We start from the raw sequence: 20013 nt of genomic DNA on the forward strand, positions 1-20013 counted from the left end.
GCCCCCGGGGCTACACAGCGGGGTATTTATATAAACTATAGTAGGGTTTCTGTAGCAAACACCCCAGCTGTACCAGTGCAGGAATGGCTGCCCCCGGGGCTACACAGCGGGGTATTTATACAAACTATAGTAGGGTTTCTGTAGCAAACACCCCAGCTGTACCAGTGCAGGAATGGCTGCCCCTGGGGCTACACAGCGGGATATTTATATAAACTATAGTAGGGTTTCTGTAGCAAACACCCCAGCTGTACCAGTGCAGGAATGGCTGCCCCTGGGGCTACACAGCGGGGTATTTATATAAACTATAGTAGGGTTTCTGTAGCAAACACCCCAGCTGTACCAGTGCAGGAATGGCTGCCCCCGGGGCTACACAGCGGGGTATTTATATAAACTATAGTAGGGTTTCTGTAGCAAACACCCCAGCTGTACCAGTGCAGGAATGGCTGCCCCCGGGGCTACACAGCGGGGTATTTATACAAACTATAGTAGGGTTTCTGTAGCAAACACCCCAGCTGTACCAGTGCAGGAATGGCTGCCCCTGGGGCTACACAGCGGGGTATTTATATAAACTATAGTAGGGTTTCTGTACCAAAAACACACCAGCTGTAGGAGTGTGTTGGAGTTAAGGGGGGGTTAGGCCGCCCTTAGGAATGAGTAGGGAGGGCGCAGGGACATTAACCTATTGGCACAGTGACAGCCCACACTGGTTGTAACAATAATGGTAACCCTGTGTATGTGCTAAAGGGGGGACTCCGCACAAAGTCTTTTGAGTTTTTTTTGCATATGAAAGGAAACGTGATTCTAGGCAACTTTTCAATAAACATTTATATTTATTTTTTATTTCATGCCACTGCTTCAGCTGAGCTACAAACAGCTGCCTAAAACCTAAACTTTACACATTACTATAGACGCGCTTTATTTACAATCCCCAACACTTCCGGCGTGGCGCCTCATGCGTCAGCCGAGTTCCGGTAGTTCCTTCTGTTACTGTGGAGACGTCGTGCCACGGTCACAGCTGGGCGGAAGCGTGTTGACGTCATGACGCGCCAATTCCGGGGCGGCTTGTGTGAAGCTGTGTTACTGAGGTGAGTGAGCCCTATGGCTGCAGTGAATGAATGATGGAATCCTGCTTAGGGTGCGGGCTGGCAGCTCCGCTGTAGGAATGGGGCCCAGTAACCTGCAGCGGCACATTCAGTAGCCAGCTAGGTGGCCCTGTAGGGCTTTTGACATGAGAATGATTGACATGTGTTATATGGTTGGGTAATCACGTTAGTTCGTACACAAGGATTATTTTCACTGTAACTAGACAGAGAGACTGGGGCTCATTCACTATGTACGGTCAGCATTGCCTCAGTGCAGTAACTAAGCAACAGCTGATCAATATGGTACAGGTAGCATGGGGGTTACTTTACTGCACTGCTGGGAATTCTGCTCAGAGTTAGTGACTGAACAGAAATGCTGATAAGTGTTATATATTATGTTAGAATATGTGTAGTTAGGAGCTAAAGGGCAAGGGCCCTCTGTGTTATGACCCCTATCCCTTATTTTTCTGAATCCCTTCATTCCATTTGTCACCGTGCCATCTTTATGGGATAGTGAATTGGCCCCTTCTAGTCATTAAAGGGGAACTCCACCCAAACACAACTTTGCGAATAGTAAACATCATTTTAGGCAACTTTGCAATATACATCAATTAGAAAATATGGTTTTAAACAGTTACCTAAGCCGGGCCCCTTGTTCTGCTCAGCTGGCTGATTACATTGAGACTGTCCTGAGCCTGCATCCTCCAAATTGCACACATTATATTAAAGGAGACATATCCTATAAACATTAAGAATGTACCAGTGAATTATACTCCTCTAGATATAGAAGGATTGTGCTTAAAAATGTTGTGTTTCAGACTGATTTATTGAGAAATTCCACAAAAACCCCACTAGCCCCGCCCATCTGTTCCACTTCCTGCTGGCTGAATTCTCTGGATGAGCTGGGGAACCGGCGGCCCTCCGTACACTGCACTGCAGGATAGGAACCAATCAGCAGCTAGGCTGACCTGATAGGGAACTGAAGTCTGTCTGTGCTTGTGGGAGTGCAGGGCTGTGATTGGCTCTCCCCCTCCTACTGTGCTTCTGGCAGGGACCGTTAGGACATGCCCACTCTTCATTTCACACTGGACAGAGAAGCCAGAGGATCTATAGGGAGCTCCAATAAAGGGGCCATTGTTACAGAGAGGATTAATGTTTAGCCCAAAGGGAAACCAGCACCGTATATTATTCATAATTGCCTACAAAATTAGGGTTTTTCTCATTTATCCTATATGTCTCCTTTAATAAGGGAAGAAACATCAGAGTGCAATGCATTGTGGGTTATGTAGTTCCTGCTTGCTGTCTGTAAACTGTAGGGATGCTGTTCCAATTTGTAACGTTGATGTTTTAGTCCCTCCTCCCCTGCCAGGATTTCAGTCATGCAGAAAGAAAATAAACTGTTGTGCATCTGGATTTCAGCATATAAAATGGTATTTATTCATACCTTTTAAAGGAACAGATTACAATGATAGGTATATTAGGTGTGTTGTGTGGGGCTCTTCAAAAAAATGTTGGTTCAGAAGCCGCAGTTCCCCTTTAAAGGTTACAGTTATTTGTGCCAGTGGAGCCCTTTTAGGACCCAGGCCATTCTTCAAACATTTTCCATATAATGGGCCAAATATCTCTTATATCTATCTAATATAGCCTTATTATACTAAAAGATTTTTGTTGTTATTGGACAGTGTTGGAGGGCCACAGCGGGCCTGCTTTCCCATCTAACAATGCTGCCCGGGGTCTTGTGGGTTGGCTCCCAGCCTCCTCCAGGGCCCAACGGAACGTTAAACATACGATCCCCATGCTTTAGCCCTAATGAGTAGAAGTATTGCAGCCTCAACTGACCTCAGCATTTTATAGGCCTGTATGGTATATGGTAAACCATAATTGTTTATACTAAAATAGCACCAATACAACTGTGCATGTTGGAGCAGTCGCTTCTAAATTATTGGCTAGTGTTGGTGTGGGTTTTGTCAGCTACATATACTGATTGGAATGACCTATATGTCTGTAAAGCGCTGTGGAACTGTGTTGGCACTATATATAAATATAGGGAATGAATAAATATAACTGAATGCTGCTCTTATTTGTAGAATTTGTAATTCTCCTAATGCTGCCATCTAGTGCCAGAACTTTGCAAATAGTTGTTTAATTGTGACATTATTCCTATTGTGTACCATACTGTACAACTGACCTTCCAATGATGGCTCAGCCTGCAGGCCTTATACAACATTCTTACACCTATTTATGGTTGTTCTGAAAGTTAGAAGCCTTCAAGTTTATATGCAGTGTTAAATATATTAATTCAGTAAACAGTGGATCAGCCAAGAAACATGCAGCTATAATCTAGATTTCTGGGATGCTTTAAACCAGGGATACTATACTTTGTTTCCCTGAAATTAAAGGGGATCATGATGTATTGGTGTTACTCCCACTATAAAAAGTCTTGCCTTGATCCGTATTGAGGTTGATAAATCTAAAATAATTTTATTGTCTTATCTATCTTTTTAGCACTCACTGGATACCCGGGAAATACTATGAAGAGGTGAAATGAGTATGAAGACCACAGGCACCCAATTTGGTACCCTGGATGCCCTGACAGTCTTGCCTGTCACCTTGTTCTTTTAACGGCGCACTAATGGTTGAGTCTGATGATGAATTCACTGAACTCTGCTCCAAACTCCTTAAAAGAGTGAAAAAGAACAAGCCAACAGAGCAGGGTGTCCCAAAGACCAGCACCACAGCCAAAAGCAGGTTAAAAAGAAGCAAACCATCCAGCAAGAAGCAGGTTGACAATGAGGGTGCTAAGGTGGCAGAAGAGAGCATTGCAGCAAAAGGGGACCTTGAGAAGGCCGTGGCACAGGCAGACCAATGTGACAGCAGTGATACAGAGAGAAAAAGAAAACCCAAGACCCATCTATCTAATGTTTCAATTGGACCATCACAGACAGGTATGGGATGTAAGAAAAGCAAGCTTAAACATTGACTCTGTCATTTTTTAAATTTTTTAGTATTACTTTATGTGTGACCCGTTCATTGTTGTTCAGGTGAAAATGAACCCCCAGCCCACGCAGAGCCAGTTAGACCCCAGGCACAGCCCCGTACAAAGGATCTGGTCTTGGAACGGATGCAGCAGTTTAAGAGGGCCTGTCCTAACCGTATGAAAATAAATAGTGCAGAACCATGTGACCTTAATGGTGAGTGACATTCTTAAACATAGTCACCTAGACACAAACCAAGGAGCATATTTATTATAGTGTGTAAGCCAACGTCACCGGTGATGTTGCCAATAGCAGCCAATCAGCAATTAGATTTGAATGGTCACCACAAGTTAGAAAACAAAAGAAAATATCTGATTGGTTGCTATGGGCAACATTACTGGTGATGTTTAATTACACACTATAATAAATACACCCCTTAGTATTTTCTTCAATTCACTGTCTCTCCCTTCTAATTTATCATTGCTGCCTTCAGTGAATGACCAGCTGCAAAGTGACAGCGCTTTAGCTGCAGCTCTGCAAATGGACATCAGGGAGCAACAGAAAAGCCTGGAAGATGTAGGACTCTTCTTCTGCCAACTCTGCCAAAAAGACCTGACCGCTATGAATTCTGTAATAAGAGAGCAGCACGTCAACAGGTATGTCTGTGGCTCTTCCTGTAGATAGAACAGTTTTAATGAATATTTTCTGTAGCTTCATTAGTCCCTTTGCCTTACAGGTGCTTGGATCAGAGTGAGAGTTTAGGGGAAGCATCCGGGCCCACCATTCCAAGCTGTCCTTTGTGCGGAAAGCCGTTCAATTCAGAAAAGAGCCGAGCCTCTCACCTGAAGCGTTGTGCTGCCCAGTTGGAAGTACCTGCACATACCTTACTGCAGGCAGTCCAGAGGCAAACAACCGAGTCAGTCACAGAGGCAGCAACCTGGTGAGTTTGGCACAACACTGATGTTCAATGTTTTCACCACATAATTATTTATTATAGACATTAGATTACATCCTAACTGCCAGCTACTTCTGTGTCGGTTCATTTGAATTTCCCTAACTGCTCTTAGGATCAATTATCATGGAAATGCACACTTTTAAATGGTGCATAATACTTATTTCAGTTATCAGGGTAACTTATTTAATATAGGGATGCCCCCTTTAAGCTACCAGCCTGGAGCTGCTGCACCCAGACACTGTGTAATAAGCACTTACAGCTAGAGTGGATTACATATAGGTTTTAGACAAATGCTGAAATCTGTCTACAACCCCAGGTTTACAGCATTGATGGTTTCTTCCTGTTGGTAGGGAATAAACTTCCATTTATTTTGCTACCAAAAGTATATGGCAGTTTGCTAACTTGTACCCTCTCTGTAAGAATTCAAATTGTCATCTGCTGTAGTGTTGTTTCGGCCAAGGCCAAGCGGAAAGCAGGACCCAAGAAAAAGGAGCCCCCCAAAAAGAAGAAAATGGTACAACCAAACTCAGAAGTAGAAGACCTACTAGTTGCCATGGCATTGTCACGCTCCCTGCAGGAGGATCCAACAACTCCAATGTGTGAAATAGCTCAGAAGGCAGTGCCTGCTACTAAGAGCTCTGTTCCAGGTATAGCGTAGTGGGGATTCTTCCACCTTGTTATATCAGGAAAAAATTGCTATTGTTCATGTATATGTGTTGTTGATTTCTTAGATGCCACAGTTGTGTTGCTACTTGAGATGGCGGTTGACTGCAATAAGGGCGGGTTATCCATAGTTATTTGTTGGTTAATTTCATGTTTGCTCTCTGATGCCAGACCCTAATCTGCAGCATGCTGACCCTTTTATTGCTTTTTGTGTCAGAAAAGAAAAGTCGCAAAAAACAAAAGAACGCTCCTCCTCCTCTGTTATTGGTTCAAGCCCCTGAGGCTGCCTTCCAGAGACTGCAGCAAAGAGTGGCGATTCTCCTGAGTGAAGAGCTTGAGCTTATTAGTAACACAGCTTTGCCCCAAAGCTGGTTATCCAGTATAGCGGAGAAAGAAAAGCATGCTTGGTGGAGGCCATTGCAGGACAAGCAGATATGTACTCTGTGGGAAGGCAGCAACATGATGGACAATAGAGATCTTCTGGGCTATTACATCCAGGAGCTGAACCCCCCTATAACTCCATGGAAGCCTCCAGCACAGGTAGAAGCAATACTACAGTGCTCGCTCCAAAGCTTCACAGTGACAGCATTATTTATTATACTTTCCTGCTTGGCTCTTTGATCTGTGCCATGCCATAGTTTAGGTGGGACTGCGCAGTGCAGCTGATCAAAGAACCAACACAATTCAGCAGGTGTTCAAAACACTGAAACTTATATCATCAAAGATACAAAATAGGAACCTATGTTATACAGTATTTTTATTTAATATTTTTATTTAATATTATAGCAAACATGATACCCTGAAAGCTGTTCATAGTTTGATGGCATATACTGGTAAATTGTGTAGAATGTAAAACAAGACACTTAGACCCTGTCGCTCTCTCGCCCAGCACAAGCTTTACAATTCACAGCCACGTACAGTGACACCTGTGCATCTGGCAGCAACCCCTCCATGCTCAGTCTCAAGTGCCAAGCAACAATCTACTGAAACCTGCAGCCAAGATGGGCATCTTCTGTCCCACAGTCAGAAGGATAGGCAGGCATTACTGGATCTTGCAGAGCTAGCAGGAGAGGGCATGACACTGACCCAGTGGAAGCTCGGTACCAGCCATGAAGTGGACAACAGAGGTAATCTTTGATAGGTAAAATCTGACCACACCCTTAAGTGTAGTTTGCAGTCATTTACTGGTGCTTTGTTCTCATAGGAAGAGAATCTGTGAGCAGTGTCACAGCCAGTGGATTTGTCCCCTCACTTCAGGAAGAGACCTGTAAGCAGAGTGACCACCCACAGCTCTCCGTAAGCATTCATTGGCTCTCCTGCCTTTATGGTTCTGGAAAGAATGGTTGCAATAAAGAACTGGTAAAAATAGGAGGTGGTGAACTGGGGCATAGCACTCGTTGCTGGGAGTTAGAGCATAAATAGAAAATAAACAGAAAAGCTCAACAGAGTGAAAAAGTGCACATAATGGTTTTTGAAAAGCCTTCCTAGTAGGCCCAGACTGGCAATCTGTGGATTCTGGCAAATGCCAGAGGGGCTGCTGTAAGATGCCATAGACAGTCATTGTTTATTGGGCCAGGGCCTATTTTGACTTTCAGCCTAGACCTGCTTCCTAGGTCAGAAATCTTGGCCTGTGGTCAACATTTATACCGTGTAATATACTACGATTTGATATGAAACACTCAGATAAGGCTCCTCAGTTTCTGTGACTCTTGGGGTACTATCGGCTGCACCCAAGAACCTTCGTTACCTGCATATGAACTCTGGGGTTATTTATATGAATTGTATGACCATAAAATCATAGAACAGTGGGTTACTAAGTACTGTACCTCAGTCTGTTTACAGTAATTATATATCTCTGTAAAGTATTCAGCAGATGAAATAGGCTGTTGAAATTTTAATTTGCTAGCCATTTTCTACGAATTTATTTTTCTTTCCCTGCAGGCTCCTCTTGTTTCACTTGCTGCAGATTTTATGGAGATGGTGAATAATCCACATTTGAGTGATGCTCAGTTGCAGACAGACTGTGGCGAAGTTCTGAGTGTGCATATGTTTGTGTTGTATGCACGCTGCCCCCTTCTGGTGGAGGCTGTAAGTGTTAATCATTAAACAGATTGTTATTCTACTTAATATATATCTGACATTCTGCATTTACTAGAATTAGACATCATTCATATATCAAATCCCTGCCAAAGTGGAGCTTGCAATCTAAGGTCTTTATGCATTCAACACAACTCTGCTACTTACTCTTTAGTAATACCTTGTTTCTAAAATTCACCATTTCTAACCTGTCCCCGATCATATAAAAGAGAACATCTACACTGTGGGCTTTATGGGTTTCCTTGTTCTCATGCCTTCTTTTGCAATGCACAAATTTGGATTTATAAATGAATATTACCTTTAACTTTTGATTGTATTTGAATGTTTTTGAATTATTTTGCTTTTTATTCCACAGCTTTCCAATTTAAAATTCCAGTAGCTATCTAATTTAGGGTGACCAGCTCACTTGAAAATTCAGGGACACTTCTAAAAAATCCAGCTAACAGGGCTGAACTGATTGCAGTGTATTTTAAATGCAATCAGTGATCTGGTCACTCCAGTTGCTAGGGTCCAATTTACCCTAGCAACTAGGTGGTGATTTTAATGCGAGATTGCTAGATATAAGAGGGTCTGAATAGAATAGTAAGTAGATAAATAGTAAAAGGCAACAATAACATTATAGCCTCATGGAACAATAGTTGTTTGGCATCTGGGGTTAATGACACAAAAAAATCAGATATTTTAAACTGCATGCTGAAATTGAAGAATTGGAAGGCAATGGGTTAAAAATCTGAAAGACGGTCAATTGAAAAGTTGCAAAAAGTAGAACATTCTATAATAAAGTTGATTTAAAGGTGAGCTATTCTTTAAGCATTGATTACGATTCAACACAAAGTTGTTCTTTAGCATCTTTTGCTTTTTCCTCTGTCCCATTAGGTGCACTCTGAAGGGTTTTGGGTAGATGAGGCCGGCACAGGGCGTGTGCGACGACTTCTCTTAAATGATGTATCTGCCGAAGCTGCCCTTTGCTTCCTGCGCTTCCTCTACTCTGCGTCCTCTACTATTCCCATTCACTGCCTCACTCATGTTTGTGAGCTGGCACGCAGGTAGGGTCTCCATAGAAGCGTTTCTGGCCTGTGTGCTCAGCTTCTAGAGCAGAATATTGGGTATGGAATATGCAAGCTATCGCCTTCTATTTAAGTTAAACGATACCGTTGTTGTATGCTTAAAGGGGCTCATTGTTTCCCCAGTCTAACTTGTATTCTAATATTATGTTTAGTTTGCCACTGTGTTTTATATGACAGCTTGTGTCTGTGCTGCAGGTTTGGGGTCAGCAGTTTAATAGAAGTCTGCGAGCATCTTGTTTCTGAGCCTGAAAACTCTGAAACCCTAGATGCTGCTGCGGAAGAAGAGGATGATGATGGTGGCATGCGTGCAGAAACATTCCAGGAGCTGTTAAAGTCCATGTGGGTGGATGAAGATGAGGGTGTTGCAGAGCTGGAGACAGAAGGGCAAGGGGAAGATAAATTGGAGGCTGAAGCTGTGGGTGAATGTGATCTGGAAGAGATCTATGAGTTTGCGGCCACACAGCGCAGGGTTACAGGAAAGCAGGACACACAGGATGGAAGCAGCAGTGAACTTGATATGCAGAACCAAGAGTCAGAAGACAGTGCACTTGGAGAAAGAAATGAGCCTGAAAGATTGGTGCCAAGTGGCCCAAGCACAGAGTATAACAAACAAACACACACCCGTGCTTCTGTACCGAATGTTACCATACCTGCAACACAGCAGCCTTGTCTTGCTAAGGTTTCACCTGTCAGTAGCCCCACTGGCACCCCTAAATCTCATCCTTCTTTTTCCCCTTCAGTTTCTCATTCCTCCTTAAAGCCGTCTTGTAGCCAGCGTTTACTTTCAACATCTGGCTGCCATGCATCTCCTGCTGGGAATCTGTTTGCAAATTCTGTCCTTTCAGAGCATCTTTCCCCAACTTCTGCAGAATCTGCTGGCCCAACTGCCGGGGTTGTTGCTTCCATTTCTCCAAGCAGAGTGAATGAAGCCGAGCAGGATTTGTTTATCCAGCGCAACCCCCTTCCCTTGGATGACAGTTATGACCGCATGTTTTCTGAGACTTGTGGAGAATATGTAGAGCTATCTGACACAGTGATACCTGTACAGAATCAAGAACACACGCTTACTAGCCCTCCTACCACTACTGTGCTGCCTGTTCTCCCTGAACTTGGATCCTCCCCTAACCTCCAGCACTCACCTTTAAACTCTGACAATTCTCCTTGCAAGATAAAAGGTGTGACTGCTGCAGAGCCAAGATCTTTCCCACTTTGTAGTCTAAACAGTTCCAGGAATTCTCATGATTCAGACTCATTTCACAATCCCACCAACCATACAACTTCATCTTCCTTTGCTAAATCTCAGGAACCAGATGTCATCCTGATTCTCTCTTCAGATGAAGAAACTGAGCCCAACATGGAAGGCTTATTATCACCCGGTAGTGTACATGAGGGCAAGGATTGCATCTTAAATGGCATCAAAGAGTCTCCTGTCAGCTTCAGTATAAAGAGAAGAAGCGAGGGTTCTTCTAATCTTGAAATGAGCAGCAGCATGGAGACCTCATGGTTAGTACCTGCTACACCTTTACCACAAACAGTATTGTCAGTTGTATCCCGCCTTCAGACTTCCTGCCTACCTGAGGTGCCTCAAATCTCCACTATCCAGTCCGCTTTCCATTACAACTCTTTGTCACCTCCTCTCTTGTCTCCAGCCAAGTCCCCAGCCAAACCTCTAAGCCCTCCTGTGTCTCCAGACTTGCAGCTCACTCAAGGATCTGCACAACTTCCAGAGGTTTGCAGAAGTTCAGGTAGCAAGGCATCCTTTGCCCCTTCTTCACTGCCCGCTTCCCCTACCAGCAGCAGTGTTGTTGAGGTTGGAGACAGTGAGGATGAATGTCCAATACCGAAGGGTCAGCTTGGAAGTCCGGCCGCTAGTGCCTCCCATCAATCACCTTTCCATTTCAAGACTTTGTCTAATAATCTTTCAGAGTCCAGTAATGAACCTATGATCCCCCAGCTCTCCCCAACCACAAGGCCCACTCAGGATCCTGTACCACTCCTAGAACCTTGTGACAATGTAGATACTAAGACCTCTCCTGCCCACTCACTCCTAGCATCCCCTGCTAGTAGCAGTGTGATTGAGATTGAAAATATTCAGGATGGTAGCCCACAAACAGAGGTTCGCCTGGGCACCAGTGGCTACAGCTTTTATATTGACTATGAGCCCCCTATTCCTGTGGAAGATGACCTGTGGTTTCATGGAGAGGAGACACCAAAAAGACCTGATCCCTCTCCCAAGACTTGTACCCCTCCTAGCATAGAGAGTACCCCTAAAAAGGAGGCAGTCGTCCAGAACAGCAGTACCCCACATCGAGGGAGCCCAGCACCGCTGAGAGAAGACGGCTCTGTTCCACACAGCAGCCGCTTGAGTTTCCTTAATACTCAGACGTGGGAAGAATGGGAGGAAGAGGAGGAAGATCTTCCTGCTGTACTGCCCTTATCAGAACGACTGAGCAAAGCCCCAGAGAGTCAGAAGCAGTTAAAAACACCAGGTGAGTTATCATCTTTGGACAGAAATGTAGTTTACAGTTGTAAATAAATGCATTGTGGCTCTGTAGCCTTAGTACAGTATCTTTATATTCAGAATTCCCTGCTATGTGTGGTAAATACCCATCTTCACAAACAAACCGTTTGTCTACAGAGATCTTGTTATAAAGTAGTGAGCCTAATGCCTCCTGTGCTTTGCACAAAGTTAATGTCACTGGATCATGTGACTGAGGCTTGTGTCAGCGCTAAAGAGGCACAGTCCTACACTCATGTGGTTTACTCTCCTTGTAACTATCCCATAACAAATCATGCATCTTCTATCTGACAGTTTCTATTGTGCGCAAAAGGGAATTGGCCCCAAAGGTCCCTATCACACCGTTACCTGCTTATTCTGACATGGACACTCCAATTCTAAAGAAAGAGTTAAACAGGTAAGCACATCAATTTCTCTGGGGAACACAGGGAACTCAAGGGTTTAAAAGGGAAACTCCACCCAAACACAACTTGAGCTTTTTAAAGAGTACACATAATTTCAAGCACTTTGCACTATACATCAATTACAAAATATGCAGCCTTTTCATAATTTTTTAATGTAGTAATATGGTTTGGAACAATTAGCTAAGCCCCACCCCCTGTTCTCCTGCTGATCTGGCTGGCTACTTTGCAAACCCCACAATTCCCTGCACACATGATGTCCGTAAAGACAGGAACATCACAGTGCAATGCATTGTGGGTTATGTAGGTCCTGCATGCTGGCTGTAAGTTGTGGAGAAGTTATAATTTGTAACATCAGTGTTTCAGTCCCTTCTCCCCTGCCAGGGTTTCAAATGATGCAGAAAGAGAAGAGCTGTTTTGCAGCTGGATTTCAGCATAAAAAGGAAGGAGCAGATTACAGTGATAGGGTATATTAGAAGTTTCTGTGTTGTGTGGGGCTCTTTAAAAAAATGTTGGTTCCCCTTTAAGCTCCACCTTCCAGGAAGCAGGACACTTGAATAGCAAATTAAGGGAATGTGCCAGGCTTTATCCCTACACCGAACCCAATCCAATCAGTTTTTAAAGTGTCCAGCTTCTACGAGGTTGGATAGTCATGTCTCTAATCAGACTGAGATATTCTTCAGTCAGAAGTTAGCACTGACACCTGGGGTGAGACTGGGAACAGGGCTGCCTGTATCTCTTGCTGGTTAGCCCCCTACGTTGAGCAGCTGACCCTAGTCTATTGAATGGCAGGCAGATGGTTTAGCGAGTGAGGCACTGGGGTGAGTATGCCATACTCGCTATTCACTGCTGTCCCCCCTTTGCCCGTGTTACATGTGGCATATTCTGCACTGGCGACATTCAGCTGGTAGAGACGAATCAGAGACAGTCCTTTGCTTTTACTTCCTGTCACTGCTAATGCCAGGTGGATTATGGCCCAAAAATGTGCATTCCATTAAAACATGGTGGGGTTTAGATGCTTCTCTGCCGGCTGCAAAACACTGGCAGAAATAGTGACATAAAGAGGAATAGAAAAAAACATAAGTGAGCCTGATAACAAATATTCCACTATACTGTATGTAGGTCATTGTTTTACTCTTATTTTCTAAGTTTAATGGTGTTTATAAAAGAAGCAACAACAGCGCTGTAGCGGAGCCTGACACCAAACAGACAAATCGAAACACTAATTGTAAATGCATGCTCTTTCCATACGCAGATTCGGAGTTCGGGCGCTTCCCAAGAAACAGATGGTGCTGAAGCTGAAAGAAATCTTCAGTTACACACACCAAGTAATGAGCTCAGATTCTGATGAGGAAGTGCCTTCCCAATTGAACAGAGGAGGCAATGGTAATAAAGCGCCCATCCACAAGCCTCCTGTGGCCAATAAACCCAAACAGTCGGCTAGTGCACAGGGTCCTGTCAGCTCCCAGGCTCACAAACCTAGGAAGGCAGCATCTGTCTGTAATGCAAAGGCATCTACACAGGAGCATAACATGGGATCGGAACAGCGACTGAACGCGTCCCAAGAATCAACAACGTCCTCTGGTGGCAGTGACACCTCTTCCTTATCTCAAGGGTAAGCTGCAAAATATTCTAAAGCTCAGACTGGTGCATCTCAACCAATTCAGCTGTGACCAAATCTGTTTTTGTAACTGTGCCGGTTTAGGAAACTACTAATAATAGTAAACATTAAGGGCAATGGTGTTTTAGCACAGGCAGTGTTGTTACTAGAAATGGGAAATGGCTGCAAGAAGGAAAGTATATTTTGACTGATGAAATCCTCACTGAGAGCACCATAATGGTTACAACACCCATTGTGCAGTGCCCAGGGCTGCCATCATGGGGGTGGATCAGGGCCACTGTTATAATAGGTGCCTGAGAAGAGGCAACAGACACAATGTACAACTATCTTTTATCTACCAGAGATAGGTTAATACAGTATAAAACCTTTCATCACCTATATATCACACCACTAAGGTTGCACCAGATGGGCCGTACCCCAACTGATCACTGCCCAAGATGTGCAGCAAGCCCAGCTAACTTCTATCATATGATGTGGTCATGCCCTCACATCGCCAAATTCTGGTCAGCAGTAATTAAATATCTATCGGATAACTTAGCCTTCCCTACTGTGACTGCTCCTGAAATCTGCTTGCTAGGAGTCTTAGACAGTATAATTGCTCAAAATAGCTCCCGGATACGCTACAGAATACTGCTGTTCTATGCAAAAAAAACTGTTGCAATGCACTGGATGGGCTCTACCCTCCCCACTGTTACAGCCTGGAAGAATCTAGTGAATGCCGTTGCCCCTCTCTATAAACTCACATATGAGAACAGGGGCGCACCCGATAAATTTGATAGAGTTTGGGGCCCTTGGTGCGACCTAGAGGGAAACTAAAGGACTCCACTCCCATTTACACTGTAAAACCCCCGGTGTCTCCCCACTCTTCTCTATCACATCTTGAACACTTCAGTTCAGTAGAATGATGAATCCAATATCCTGTAACTGCTGCCAGATTTACGCTCACACTTTGTAATGTTGTACCTACTCCTCTAATGTCTGTAACAAACCTTAAAGATAGACCTGAATAAATAAGACCAGCACAATTTTTTATTGTAATGTTAAATGTGTTATTTACGTTTTTGTTTGTATGAAAATTAATAAAATACACCTTTAAAAAAAATAATAGGTGCCTGGGAAGCTGCAATAGTCCCAAATGACAGGCTGGGGCTTAAGGGAAAATGGATGAGGTTTAGGCAGAAATGGGGCTTTTCCATCAGCTCAGAAACTCAAACTCTGATACATGTGCAGTTTTATGAACCCAATGACCTATGGCCAACAATGGCCATGAAAATCAAGCATTAGACAAAGGCCATGAATTAGAACTACAAAGGGACATAGGGATATCATTATATCATTGCATTTGCTATTTGTCATCTTATCAAAAACCATAACCCATCTCCCCTTTGCTCTCCATAGCTCTGCTGCCAATGAGTTTGAGACGGCATTTGCAGATGAAGAGGAGGATGAGCCAGTGCCGGCTTCACAGGAGGTTGGACGAGAAGCAGCCACAGCTGAAGCAGTGAAGAGGTTCATCGAGAGTCACCCTGATCTGTATAAGCGCATCTTGTTGTACCAGCCATTAGAGTTGGCGGCACTGCACGCAGAGCTCAAGCAGGCTGGCATCAAGGTGGCATCAGGGAAACTGCTGGACTTCCTGGATACGCACTGCATCACCTTCACCACTGCTGCAGCACGCAAGGAGAAAACCAGCAAAAGGAGGCGGAAAGCAGGGAAGCGCTTTTAACTCATCGCTGGCCGCGAGCAGCTCATAAACAGGAGAATACGCCAAGTACAGTTCTTAGTATCATGGTGTAAATATAATGTAAAATGCTAAGGAAAAGGCTACATTTGTAAATGAGAAACTATGCATCGGGTTTGTATTTTATTAATAATAAACAATGAAATGGAAGATTGGTTGTGTTACACCTAGAACCTACTGCTTTGGCTTGTTTCATGCGACTGGGTTGGTTTTAAAGGAGAACTAAAGCTCGAGAAACCACTGGTCCACAGTCACCACAAGCCTTTAGCAAGATCTGTGTCCCAGTAGCACCCTGCCCCTCTATTCTACTGATTCCCAGTACATGCTCCGGGCATCACTTACCTGAGCTTACAATGCACAACATACATAAAATATAAAATTCACAGTTCAGTAATTCAGATTCATATTACATGGCAGCATAGAAGTCTGTGCAGTCGGCACAGTCCTGTAGCATCAATTTCTATCGCAGTTGTACCCTCGCTTTCTACCAGTTTTTTTATTTCTGGCTGCCCCTAGGCTTAGCTTCTCAACAGCAGGAACCTGCATGGGTGCCTGCAGCAATCTGCAACCTGTACCTTGTGTTATATACAGGGGAAACCCAAGCAAGTCTGCCACAAGCTCTACCTGTCCCCCCCGCCCCCCTGCAGAACAGTGGTTTGTAACTTCCTGAGTGTGACCTGTGTCAGCCTTCTCTCTGCTATATTTAGGTGCCAGGCTACAGCTGTGCTGGTTACCTGCATTGTATGGCTGCTAATAGGTACAGCAATTATATGGCTCAGATCCTTCATTCAACGCTGGTTGCTTGTTAGTGTTCTGACCCACAGTAATGCACTTTAGAGAAGGGATGGGGTCGGAACCTACACTGAGTCTCCGTGATTCCCTTTCATACACTAATACAGACCCGGACTGGCAACCTGTGGGTTCTGGCAAATGCCAGAGGGGCTGCTGTAAGATGCCATAGATACTCACTATTTATTGGACTGGTGGGGGGCTGAATGAAATCTGGCTGTTGTTGCTCCACCTAGTTTTTCTAACCTTGGATCACAATTATAAAGTAAAAACCACTGTGCAAAGTTTAAGTATAAACCAATGAAATTCAATTGGTGTAATCTGATTGGCTGTTGGTGGCTCTGCATACTTTTTCTAACCTTTAACCTTAGTCCCCCAGTGGCCAACTGTGAAAAGTTTGGGGATACTGGCATTAAATGTGTGATAATGGCGGAACTATAAATACCAGGTCTATAGATCCTCCAAGGCCTCAGAGCTCAGCTGTAATCAGAAGGTCCAAACTGCCCTTCAAGGTACTTGAGGAGCTTTGAGGCGAGTGGCTCTTGTTGGAGGCATTTTCTCTCCGTTTATAGATGCAGAGCTGCAGTTAGCAGGTATATACACTGTACGTTTCCTGGGGCTTCAAAGAAAACCCACAGACTTGGAAGTAGATGAGATTAGTACTAGTAACGACATCTGCAACACCCAGACACAAACATTATGCACTCGTACAGCGATACAACAATGCCACAAAGCACAGGCATTAAGCAATTCCATCACGTTCATGTAGTGCTACAACCACTGAGTGGTCTTCACTAAGGGGGTCTCACGGAGCAGCAGCTGTATAGCGGAAGAGCAGTGCCAATAGTAGCAGTGTGGAGGGACTTGGACTGTGGCATAGCAGGTATAGTAGGGAGAGATGGTGCCTATAGTAGCAGTGGGGGGATAATAGCCTCTGGGAAGGGACTGGGGCTGTGGGATAGCAGGTATAGTAGGGAGAGATGGTGCCTATAGTAGCAGTGGGATAATAGCCTCTGGGAAGGGACTGTGGCTGTGGGATAGCAGGTATAGTAGGGAGAGATGGTGCCTATAGTAGCAGTGGGGGGATAATAGCCTCTGGGAAGGGACTGGGGCTGTGGGATAGCAGGTATAGTAGGGAGAGATGGTGCCTATAGTAGCAGTGGGGGGATAATAGCCTCTGGGAAGGGACTGGGGCTGTGGGATAGCAGGTATAGTAGGGAGAGATGGTGCCTATAGTAGCAGTGGGATAATAGCCTCTGGGAAGGGACTGTGGCTGTGGGATAGCAGGTATAGTAGGGAGAGATGGTGCCTATAGTATCAATGGGGGGGATAATAGCCTCTGGGAAGGGACTGTGGCTGTGGGATAGCAGGTATAGTAGGGAGAGATGGTGCCTATAGTATCAATGGGGGGGATAATAGCCTCTGGGAAGGGACTGTGGCTGTGGGATAGCAGGTATAGTAGGTATAGTAGGGAGAGATGGTGCCTATAGTATCAATGGGGGGATAATAGCCTCTGGGAAGGGACTGTGACTGTGGGATAGCAGGTATAGTAGGGAGAGATGGTGCCTATAGTATCAATGGGGGGATAATAGCCTCTGGGAAGGGACTGTGACTGTGGGATAGCAGGTATAGTAGGGAGAGATGGTGCCTATAGTAGCAGTGGGGGGATAATAGCCTCTGGGAAGGGACTGTGACTGTGGGATAGCAGGTATAGTAGGGAGAGATGGTGCCTATAGTAGCAGTGGGGGGATAATAGCCTCTGGGAAGGGACTGTGGCTGTGGGATAGCAGGTATAGTAGGGAGAGATGGTGCCTATAATATCAATGGGGGGATAATAGCCTCTGGGAAGGGACTGTGACTGTGGGATAGCAGGTATAGTAGGGAGAGATGGTGCCTATAGTAGCAGTGGGGGGATAATAGCCTCTGGGAAGGGACTGTGGCTGTGGGATAGCAGGTATAGTAGGGGGAGATGGTGCCTATGGTAGCAGTGGGGGGATAATAGCCTCTGGGAAGGGACTGGGGCTGTGGGATAGCAGGTATAGTAGGGAGAGATGGTGCATATAGCCGCAGTGGGGGGATAATAGCCTCTGGGAAGGGACTGTGGGATGGAAGGTAAAGAAAATATTTAATCTCTAGCAGATTGCTTAGAAGAAACAAGATGGGACATGAAAAAGAAGAAGATGGAGAGTCATATATAGGTTATGCCAAATCTCAGGTGTAGGGAAAAGTTGATGTGTCCCCAGCACTATATCTAAGGGTTTATATCTAGAAAGAGTTGAGCAGAGTCTGTCACCCCCGCCCCCCAGCCCACATGTCTCAGTGCACAGACAGACAGAGCGCAGAGAGGCAGGAAGTTACACAGGGCGACGCGCTCAGCAGGAAGAGGTGAGATGCTCAGAGCACTGGACCAAAGGGGAGGTGGTGGGTGGTGGGGCCCAGACACCGTGGTGCTGTGGGAGTAGAAGGGAGCACCCTGTTGATCAGCAGAGAAGAACAAGGGGCTGAGGTACAGCGATTAGTAGGGGAGATGGAGTAAGAGAGAGAGAATGTGGTAGAGGCATCACATGGGAACCCACAAAGGGAGAAGATTGGACCAAACTGGTGGGTTTTCATTTTAACTTAATTTTGTTGTGAGTTTCTCATTGTCGTATATTTATATCCTTCTAATTCCTTCCTGCACTCTCCCCCTGTCACTCACCCTTCCCTTCTCTATGCTTCTCCCTGTCGCTTCTCCCTTTAGCTTCTCCCTGTCGCTTCTCCTGTAGCTTCTCCCTTTAGCTTCTCCCTGTCGCTTCTCCCTTTAGCTTCTCCCTGTAGCTTCTCCTGTAGCTTCTCCCTTTAGCTTCTCCCTGTCGCTTCTCCCTGTCGCTTCTCCCTGTAGCTTCCCATTGCTTGTGTTCCTATTCAAGCCACATCTGTTCTTACTGTGCCAAATACCTTCTTCTTTTATTTAGATCTGCTCTCCATGTGTGTATGCCCAGTATAGCCGCCCTGTCTCCCTCCTCTCCCATACAGCCCCATTCCCATGTTTAGGGCCAATGTAAAGTGCCAGTGGGCCCAGGGAAAGATCTCATTGGTGGGCCCCCTAGAGCCTTCCCGATTTGTAATAGTGTTACTCTCAAGCAGGAGAGCTAGAGGGCAATAAAGTGATGGCCTGTTTGTACTAGCAAGCACAATTGGGGCCCACCTGCAGCTCCCTGAACTAACAGCCCTGGGAGTGGGTAAAAGGACCTTTTGCCCATTTAGTAAAACTGCCCTGCCCAATGTTATATCTTGTTCAGTTGCCCCCGAACCTCTCTCTCCTCTTCCCTATATCCCCAGTCCTCCTTGTCTCGTATAATTGCCCCCTGTTTCTTTCCTACACAGGTATTGGGTATTGTCTGGAATACTTGGGCCCTGGAGTTTTCTGGATAAGGGAATTTCTGATATTTAGATCACCATACTGGCAGGGTAGTGGCTTGCATCCGGTGCAATGAGGGTTTCCCTATGTGCAATTTGCTGTTAAAGGGCCACTATACCTTTATAGTTTCATATAAACTCATTATCAACCTCCCGCCCCTAGCCCTTCCAATACTGTATAATCCCATAATGAGAATTCAGAATGGGGTGTGTGTTATAGGATATCATTGGTGCTGGGCTATCCGTCCGGGCTGTAATGGCCCCTTCCATGTCAATACCCGGGGCAAAGGTTTACTGAGGCCTTTCCTAAAACCAACCCTGTCTACAGGGAAGCAAAAACTCAACATTTATCCCCCCCCAGGTAAGGTGAGCAGACTTACCCTTTAATGCAGACACATGGGAAAGTCAAAGACCAGAGGCATCTTGCATTTTGTCTACAGGTATAAATGTAGGTATATATTAAAGGGGTCATATACCCTTGGTGCATGAAATGCAATAAGTTGTGCAATAAATCTGGATGGGACATCATACAGCGGCTAATTGGTTGATCTGGTTTTATATTAATGCTGAACTGCCTCTGTATGCCTTTATCTGCTTGTACCAATGTTGTGCCCCATGTATGGCCACACTGGCCACTAAGCCAGTAGGAGAGACTGATAAAGCAACTGTCGAAAATGTGACTTCTTGTCCTGCCTTGTAGGTGAT

The 20013-nt window shown here is 45.0% G+C and overlaps 1 protein-coding gene across 1 annotated transcript; it reads left to right on the plus strand.

Annotated features, from left to right (window-relative positions):
* Positions 1-978: 978 nt before the first annotated feature.
* Positions 979-15293, plus strand: slx4 (SLX4 structure-specific endonuclease subunit). Its single transcript, XM_002932459.3, has 15 exons — positions 979-1085; positions 3588-4027; positions 4124-4273; positions 4551-4713; positions 4794-4997; positions 5457-5659; positions 5893-6215; positions 6565-6802; positions 6880-6971; positions 7617-7763; positions 8649-8818; positions 9035-11328; positions 11652-11754; positions 13014-13373; positions 14778-15293. The coding sequence occupies exons 2-15, from the start codon at positions 3715-3717 to the stop codon at positions 15103-15105; spliced, it is 5088 nt and encodes a 1695-aa protein (XP_002932505.2). The 5' UTR covers positions 979-1085; positions 3588-3714; the 3' UTR covers positions 15106-15293.
* The last annotated feature ends 4720 nt before the right edge of the window (positions 15294-20013 follow it).

This window comes from Xenopus tropicalis, chromosome 9 (genome assembly GCF_000004195.4).
Source record: "Xenopus tropicalis strain Nigerian chromosome 9, UCB_Xtro_10.0, whole genome shotgun sequence".
In the NCBI taxonomy this organism is placed as follows: Eukaryota; Metazoa; Chordata; class Amphibia; order Anura; family Pipidae; genus Xenopus; species Xenopus tropicalis.

Excerpts from the sequence above, each read along its gene's own strand:
- slx4 (XM_002932459.3), top strand. The coding sequence starts at position 3,715 with ATGGTTGAGTCTGATGATGAATTCACTGAACTCTGCTCCAAACTCCTT. Across the intron at positions 6,216-6,564 it reads CATGGAAGCCTCCAGCACAG|CACAAGCTTTACAATTCACA; the intron begins GTAGAAGCAATA and ends TCTCTCGCCCAG. Across the intron at positions 11,755-13,013 it reads CTAAAGAAAGAGTTAAACAG|ATTCGGAGTTCGGGCGCTTC; the intron begins GTAAGCACATCA and ends TTCCATACGCAG.